The sequence below is a fragment of the Hermetia illucens genome, chromosome 1, assembly GCF_905115235.1.
Source record: "Hermetia illucens chromosome 1, iHerIll2.2.curated.20191125, whole genome shotgun sequence".
Classification (NCBI taxonomy): domain Eukaryota; kingdom Metazoa; phylum Arthropoda; class Insecta; order Diptera; family Stratiomyidae; genus Hermetia; species Hermetia illucens.
Window position 1 is genome coordinate 148,530,063 of NC_051849.1, and position 9,432 is coordinate 148,539,494.

Sequence of the window (9,432 nt, forward strand, 5' to 3'; positions counted from 1 at the left end):
GTTACGACGTTTGGCAACAAGGAATCAGTGGAACGCTGTGTTGCTCCTTCGTTATGAGGGGATCAAGTTGAGCTATTTGCCATTCCTTTCTGTACCTCTCGAGGAATTTGGAGCAAGAGGAGAGGAGTGAGATAGGCTAGTACTTCGGGCTTTGTAAGAATGGAGATGAAAATCATACCAAGATGCTGCTCCACCAGGCAAAATATTGAAATTAGCTACCTTATTAAACTTCATCTGAATTTTCATTATTAAGGAGTTCAGCATTCGTCAATTTTTCGCGATTTTTAGCGCCCCACGCCCTAAATGAGGATTCTTAAGACTTTGTGTAAAGCAAAGCCCAATTAAAATTGATTCATTATCTGTTCCTCTGACCGTTGGTCTGTCTCGTTTTTTAATGGAAGGATCTTAACATAGTCATTGCCGCGCCAGGTAGCAGCAGTGTGTTGGTTTCACATCAACTAAAACCACCCCACTTTTTCCTTCTTCTTCCACCGTAGAGCATTACTTCGGGGGGAGGACTGCGCTTTAAGCAGCCAAGGCTTTCTCTTCTTCCAAGTTGCACCTGTATCTTGTATCACGCTCAAATTTACATCCAACATTTAGCATTTCCTCGACAATGTTTTGCGAGCTCATGCTGATTTTCTGAAAATCTTCCAGGTTCCCTCTCTCTAAGAAAAAGTAACTCCCGCCTTGCCGACTTTCGGTATGTAGGCTTTTCATGCAGATTTATTCTCCTTCTCTCGTGCAGACAGCGTGTCTCGCTTGCCAGAATATCCCCCAATGACACACATTGCCTCGTTAGAGATTGTCCTGAAGACGTTGCACACCTAAAATCCTTCTAAACGGTAGGTCAAGTTTTTCCTCCTCTGATTGCTTTCAGACGACTTTAAAGTGATTATATGGCCAGCAACACGAATACAAACTGTATTCCTTTTCCTACGGTTGGTTATCATGACCGCCTCCCTCTTTTGTTTCGCAGAGTCAAGCTCAACCATCTTCAGTCAGATATTTATTCGCTGATGGTTTCTGTAGCGTACACTTCCTCATCTTCAGGTTATTTTGTTACAATACTGATGTCTAGATCATTTTCGATCCACACACCCCGCGGTTCGGCTACTGTGACACTTAGATCCCCCATCCGTGTCATACCAAAGTGTCTTTTTCGAAAGGTAATTTGGCTTGGTTAAATAACCAGGGGCACCTGTATTAGCTAAAAAGCTTTTCATCCACTCCCAGCTGGTTGAATTGATCGCATTTTTGACGTCCAATGTTACTACGGCATCCATTAGATGACTTCGCAAGCCAGCTTCAAACCCACGTCTACAATGTCGATCGTTGAATGAGCATGTCGAAAACCATCCCTATATTCTATGATAGAGAGAAGCCTATTACTTTTTCGGGCATTTTTTGCTACTGTGAAGGCGAATCGGGCGGTATGGTGATGGATGTCTCAGTGTTTATTGCAGTTGGGGAGCGAAACAAATTCTTGCTTCTTCCACGGATTGGACAACACTTCTTGTACGCTCTTAAACCGGTCGAGTCTGGTCTTAATAGAGAGTTTAAGGTCTGTTTTGGGAACGGCATCCAAACCAGAAGCATTATTATCACTGATTCTCCTGAAAATCTCGGCAAGTTATTCCTCAGTTACCGCAGGTAAGTCGAAGACGTCCGAAACTTGTTTATATTTTTATGCTCCCGTTTATGTGGGAGGAAGAACGCCTTCATAATATCGAGAAGAAGGCGCGGGGAGGTCATTTGTGATGTCCGTCGTTTTCATTTTTTTGTTTCATAACAATTCTATACGCTGAGTTCCTAGAAGCATTCTCATTTGCTGGTGCATATAGCCTGCTTAAGTCTACCTAAAAGGTTCGCGTATACTTCTAATTTTTCGTTAGAGTGTGATTTTTCTCTAGATCGTTGGTAGATCTTTCTCGTTCGAAAGCATGCAGCCTGCAACTCAGTAATTTCTCCGTTTCTTATAGTTTGTACGCACACAATAAGTGGAACGAAAAAATCGGGGAGTCGCGAGCTGCATGCTTTCGAGGAAGAAGGATCTGCTAACGATTCGCCGCTTCGCATGGTAGCATCACACGCTCTCGCTACACGTGTCATCATTTGTATTACGCCTTCTGAAGCCAAACCATCGAGATTGTGGCCTGGTAGTCGATATGAGTATAGTACTTACTGACAAACTAGACCATTCTCTTCGCCAATCAGCAAATCATATATGTCAAATCGACTATTGGGTCCGTCTCTTGAAAAGTGACTACGGTTTCAGTGTTTATAAATACCAAGTCAAGCTTCGAGTAAAATGCGGTCCCTGGTGTTCGCAGTTCGACTGCCTCAATCCTCAGCACACGCATTGAAATCACCCGCTAAGATACTGGTATATCTAGCATTTCCTAGTCGCGCTTTTTGGAGCTTAGCAACTGTATATATAAATACCCGACATTTTTGCCCTGACGAGTACAACTTCCGGAATTTTCATCTCTTCCCTCACCCACATTGCCGCCTTGCCGATTTCATCTGCAGCCTAGGCACCACCCTTATTTTTGTGGTAGAGCTCGCTGATAGGAGCCGCTGCGACTCCCTTCTCATATAAGTTCTGTGGTCTTAGGCTGCCTTGGTTGAGGCAGCTTGATGTTGGTTTGTATCAACCTCATTTCTTCATTGCACCTAAGGTTGTCTGTTTGTCTTTCACACGCACTTTTCTTTTTCTATCGATTGACATGAAATTTAGTGGGGAAGTTGGAACTGTCAACGACCATGTATGCAGTGCAATTACATCGTTCTACGTTGAATTTGCCAAAAGGGTTACCTGAAAAGTCTATATTTGTAGGCATAACTTGCTAATCTTAGGACCCAATTATTTTTTTAAAAATGTGGTATACCTTAGTGGTGAAATTCTTTCCACTCGCGAATACGGTAAATATCCATTTATAGAATGCGCTAAAGGGGCCCCTTACTGCCTTCAAGTGAAACGACACGAACATTCTGAGTTATATTTGGCCGCATCTGTTTAAAGTAAGAAATTTGTCGTAATGTTAGCTTGGGATTAAATGACAACCAATGTATGTAATGGTGAATTAATGAAGAATGTCAAACGTCTGCAGGACGCCTTCAATATAAAAGAAATCTATATGTTATCTAAAGAAATTTATTTCACAGGTACGATAATAAATTGGATTTAGCTTTTACTCTTATTTTAAAGCCAATGAGTTATGAAAAAGCTTCACACTTTACATGCTTCTTCACACGATTCTTTTGTGAGGAAATTGTTGCTATTTCCACCACAACCACTGTAGATGAACTGGATGCATTCATTCGTGTCTGATTTATATCGAAATCTAGACTTATAAGCCATGCAACTGCCAGATTGTTCCGGTTGATTGCATATTTCTGTAAAAATTATTAAGTTTCAATTAATTAAAAGATCAGAATACAACGTTTTTCTGGAATATGAAATTTGACATGAGCGTAAAGGATAATGCCAGGCACTAACGGAAAATTTGATGTAAATACTACTACTATTACTACTAACAAAGTCATAGTAACTCAAAGTTTTCAGCCCCAGAAATCACATATGCATCATATATTTTATTTGTTTAGTGCTATATATCAGAACCATAATAAAGTCAATATTCTGAGATATTATACTAAGAGCCCATATATGTACAAGTACTGGGGCCACATGGCAACATTTTTTATTTTATCATACTTATGTTTTATTATAGTTTTAGTGCTACACGTAAAAATACACCACCCGCTTCGCGCATCCATGCATAGTCCAGCTCTAAGATCGAGCGTTTTTAGAGTTTTATCTAAATTTGGAGGGGCTAATCCCGTCGCTGAAATCACGACTGGGATTACTTTGATCTTTTGCAGTCTCCAAGTCTGCCAAGGGCCCGTAGTTTCGATTTTTTTCCTGCTGCTTTTCAACAGTATTCCGCTTCAATAGTACGGCTACATCGATTGGGATGGGGGTGTCTATTGTGATTAACGTTATGGTCGGTGGCAATAGTGTGATCCCATAGAAGTTTCACCTCATTATTCTCCAAGATTCTCTACGGAGTGTACTTATATAATAGTAAGCATAACATGCCGCTAAGTTATACTTCAAAGCAGGATTTCGATAGAGAATCTTGAAGATGGAGTTACAACGGCTGCTGTACTCAGTACTGCTCAACATCCTGCACGCACATGTTATGTGCTCCTCTTCACAGTTGCATAGCCTAAAACTGGGGCTGGTGATTGAGGAATCGTGAAGAATGAACCGTTTTTAATTTTTGTTGAGTGCGAGCATCCTGGGTTGAGGTGAGAATCTCATAGAATAATACACCATTGGTCAACTATTGTTGGAGGCTTCAATGTCAATGCTTGACAATGAAAAGATCTCTATATGACTTTCGTGAAGGATTCAAAGCCAAACAGAAGCACAGCAGGCTTAAAGTGTTGCCTTGTAAGATTCTACGGCTGATTGGTATTTCTCCTGATGTGTGTAGCTACAGCGATAGTTGACTTGTAGTAACTACGAATGTGATATGGAGTCAAAGGTTGACTTATAATCGATGTAGGCGGTCCAGATATTTGGTTTTTGGTACGCCGCTTGCTTTACAGCTACCATGCCGATCGTAAGCCGTTCTTTACAGAGAACTGAAGTGAAAATCTTGTAAATGGTAGGAAGATAAGTAATTGGTCGACATTTTTAAGCAGGGCGGCAATGATCTGATTAAAATGATTTGCCAATACTCTGTCAGTGTTCTTAAACCGCTTTAGCCGGAAGTTATGAAACTTATCAACTCCAGGCACTATGCAATTACCTGCCTTTTCAAGAACTACTTCAACGTCGACTTCAGTTAAATCAGACATGATCGTTTCGGGGAGGCCCTCACATAAACGTCTAAGATGTGAGAGCTCCGCTATTTCTAAATTGCAACTGTTGTGTTGGCTCCAAACATTTCTCCAGAAGTTTTCTGCCTAATTCAGATCGAAGTTACCTTCCCGACCTGAGTTGCTGAAACTTTTATAAAATACCCATTGGTTCTGCGGATACGATTGAAGCATACCGCGAGTTTCATCATCAGCACTTAGATGATTTCTGCGATTGGCATATCATTGGAGAGATGGTAGTTTCCAATTATATCCGCAACACATCTGTGCACTACTGGCTATGGATTTCTAAGCTGTGCATACATGACGCGATCAATCTCTTTTCTTCACTCAAAACGTCTTTTGTTGGGTCGAAATGAACGGTAAAGTCCTGCACACGTCTCCGTTATTTGCCTGACGATGTTGATTGGGGAGACTATCACGCGGTTGTGATTGACGATGTTCTGCTCCGTGTCATGGAGTCGATGTCTGTACCCTGCTGGATTCCGTTCCAAATTCGTTGGTTTGGTTGGTCTTCTATCCCTGGTGGTTGACGACATAACCGCCAAAACATCCAACAATTCCAATCAACTAAACGAATTTATCATCCGGTACAGACATCAACACCATGACACGTTCATAACCCGATTTCCGTTAAAAGAAAAATAATCGAGTTGCCCAATTTCGCCAGTGTATGCCAGGCGGAAGTACTGGCAATTTTGGAAGTCTGTCGATGGCTGGAGCGTGATTCGAGCCTCAAGCGTAACATAGCTATTCTGACCGACAGCCAAGTGGCTGTCAAGGCCTTGTTCTCAACGACGACATCTTCCCGGCTGGTGGGGCAGTGCAGAGACGCGCTTAACCGTCACTCTCCTCTGGGTTCCCGGGCAAAGGAACATAGAGGGGAATGAGCGGGCTGACGGATTGGCCAAGCAAGGCTCTACTCTTGGCAGTCCTCGGCGAATACAGTCGGTGTTCTGCTGGCGGCTGTCGGGGGCCGAGTCTACTCGCACTACCTAGCAGCCGCGGGCTTGAAATGGCGAAAGCTTACAAACTGTGCCAAGTCAAGGAGAATTTGGCCCGCTTATAACATAGCCCGATCACGAGAGCTCCTGTGCCAGACGCGCGCAAATGCATTCAAGATTACGGCGGTCTGCACGGGGCACTGGCCCATAGGGGACCATGCCGCTAGGCTCGGTATACCCTACAAATCGCATTGCCGAAGCTGCGGAGAGGGAAGGGAAACCCTGATGCACTTTCCCTGCGATTGCTCAGCTCTGGCTAGAGTCAGACTGCGGACACTGGGTAAACCATTCTTTGGGGACCTCAGAGAGATTTCTAGCTACAGTGTGAGAGCGCTGCTTCCCTTCGCGAATGCGACGGGTTGGCTCTGGAGATCCGAGCCGGCTGGTCTCTGCCTCCGTGCTCCCATAACAACAGTCACGGTCTTAGGAGTTTGTGGCATCAAAACGGCACACCAAAGCGCTAATTGGGCTCCTCGGAGCGGCCACTGATACCTGCCTACCCCATGTCCAATTGCTCAACAAGTTCTCCACGAGTACTCCCTTTGTAAGGCATTCCATGAATCCAGTAGTCAAGAAAAGCTCAGCAACTAGGGAGCTGAAAACTAAAAACTAGCGTTCGGTCATTGGTTCTGATGTAGTTCTCCAGGACCTTCTCCGCTGTTTTCAGTATAAGTACCAATGTCGGGGATAAATATTTCACACCAATGTCAGGGACATATATTTAAGTCCTGAGTGGAATAGTTTGCTGCTAGTATTAACTAAATTAATCTATAAAGGGACATTTGGAAAGATTGATTGATAAGGAACAGGATAGTTTCTGATCACACATAGATTCACTTTTGCTCAACAAAGCAAATTCCAATATTCCCAAACAAAATAATCATTTCATTTTAACAATTCCATTTGTTTATCAACACAAATTCAAAAATATTTATTTTTGTGTAATGTTGTAATTTTGCTCCCCATACCCAATTGAACCGAAAATAACGCAAGCTGTATCAGTATTCCATGAAAAAACAAGTCGGGAAACCGGAAGCTAGATGCTTCAGGTATGAAAGGTTTTGTATATTTCTTTTATAAAGAGATTTGAGTGTGCATTTGTCTATTAGTATGTAGCACGTAATATATGCAAATATTATGTGAAAATATCCACTTTAACGTGATATTCACATTCATAGCCTTGAATTTGCACAGAAGAGACAGTTTGACCCAATATAACTTTGTTAATAATACTACGATTTTCACCAAATGACAGGATCATGCTCTGTGCTGTAGCCTACATTGTTGCAAAATGCATTCTATGGTGAGCTTATGCGGGATTTTCCTGTCAATTACTAATAATTATAGTAATGTACTATTAGTAAATTTATTTGAATAGGTATCGGTATGGAGGGTACTTCGGAGTCTAGGCACTATATAGTGAAAGCTCCCTGGTTTTTTGTCAGATTTTTCGGTTGGGTAGTTTCTGAGAATGGGTTCGTTAAAGAAATGATCACTTTCAACCCCCCGCATTCCCCATCTTTCCAACAAATGTCAAAACAAAGATCGGCTTCGAAAATTACAAACCTTTAATTTGATACCCAACATAACTATATTTGATGAAAAAAAAAATGTACACCCCCCTTTTGCATGTATGGGGACCCCCCTTAAATTCGACGCAAAAGGATGTAACTCACTACATGCGTGAGCGTTCACAGTTCCCACATTTCAACCAAATTTGGTGTCAGTCATTACAACCGTCTCCGAAAGAAATGCATGTGACGGACAGATAGACAGAAAGACAGTAAACTGATTTTAATAACGTTTTGTGTTTACATAAAACCCTAAAAACAGAATGCAGTCTGAATAATAAGCAATTGGAACTTTTTCCATTGCTTATCTCTCTGAGTTGCTTATGTTTGCAAATTGCTATTTGATTTAATTGTAATTATTATTCAGATTAGATTTTAAGTTGAATCTCCCTCTCCTCATTCTCTCGGCCGTGACTAAAGCGCCACGGGCCAATTTAAGCTATTAATGAAGTTATTGGTCGTAGTTTAGTTTCCGTTCTGGGTACTCCCTCATAGTAGAATAGTATACAGAATTTCAATCCCCATTTAATCTACTTTTTATTGATTTTCATCAAGTTTGATTCCCGTTTTGAAGAAATCCCTGTTTCTCTTACCTGAAACAAGAGCAATGTCCAAGATAAGTTGAAAAGACGTTCTTTGTCAACACAACAAAGGTACATATAATTTGAGCGAGTTTAAAAGGAAAAGTCGGTGTTCGGTACCACAGTCTGAGACTTAGTGTCAGTAATTAGAAACATTTAAAGGAACAAAAGGACACTCAAGATGGGCGTTTTTGAAGTCGGTGGGAGTGAGTGGTTTTGTCGTGCATGGACAGTCAATATCCCCATTTTCGTCGTTGAGAGAGTATTACTTATCACTTAGAAGTATATGCTTTATCTACGACCTTGCATTTTAAAGCTACAAGTTATTTATCATCACAAGCCAAGTCAAAGCCACCCCTGAGAATAGGGAATCATAACACTTAGAGATTCACAATAGTCGGCACTGGGTCACCACTACCCCTTCTACTAAGAAGAGAGGTGGTATTTAGTGGCTTTTTAATGTGATATCACATCGGCACAGACATTTCAGAACATTACTCATTATAAGAATAACATCATTATTACTTTTGCAATGTGGTGATATTAATCGATGTTGCGATGTCTGGTGATGTTTGGTCCGCGTTCGGTGACGGTAATGCGATATCACACTTGAAGGTAGTATCACTTTTGGGATGTTATATACATCACCTACCTACCTCTACTCAAAACGATATCAACGATAAAGTTATGGTTCCTTCCCAAATTGTAAGAAGGCTTATCTAACCATTTACGGTAATTTGGTTATAGAGGTGCTCCAAGTAGAGGAGTCGTTGCTACGACCACCTGTATTAACAAAGGAGAAGAAGCAGACAAATCCAAGGAAGAAGAAATGAAGGTAGGTGCTTCAATATGTACAGATTTTTATTTATATTTGACATTTGCGACTGTATTATTATTTCTTTAGAGGAGGCTCATCCACACTGAAAAAGTCGAAACATTTTTTTGGTAACTTAAAATGCTGAGAGCATCGATACATTATGCAACCTGCAATTGCCGATGGGGAAAAAATATCACTATTTTTTAAGGTCCTTAAATTTATTATTGGGTTTTTTTTTTGAATTTGAATTGTTTGAATAATTTATTTTTTATTTTTCGTTTGTTGAGATTCATATCTTCTCAATTAAAAGGAGAGACAACATTTTGACCTCGCTGGTGTCTGCGTTCTACTTTATAATATTGCAAACAAAACTCAGCGTAATAAATTCACTTAAATTTCACAATTCATAAAAACTTGCCTCGATTAACGTTTCCCGAAAGTGCTGTAACGATTATACTTATCAACACTAGTATCAGTAGAAATGCTTTCATTTTGACTTAAATTTGCGTATCTACGTTGCATCTATTCAAGTGATCACTTCACTTGAAACTAAAGAGAAAAGTTGAATT

At 40.9% G+C, this 9,432-nt stretch overlaps 1 protein-coding gene across 1 annotated transcript; it reads right to left on the minus strand.

The window, feature by feature from the left end:
• Positions 1 to 3,137: 3,137 nt before the first annotated feature.
• On the minus strand, positions 3,138 to 9,432 carry LOC119646878 (PI-stichotoxin-She2a-like). Its single transcript, XM_038047504.1, has 2 exons — positions 9,282 to 9,432; positions 3,138 to 3,399 (listed from the first exon to the last, which is right to left on the minus strand). The coding sequence occupies exons 1-2, from the start codon at positions 9,352 to 9,354 to the stop codon at positions 3,233 to 3,235; spliced, it is 240 nt and encodes a 79-aa protein (XP_037903432.1). The 5' UTR covers positions 9,355 to 9,432; the 3' UTR covers positions 3,138 to 3,232.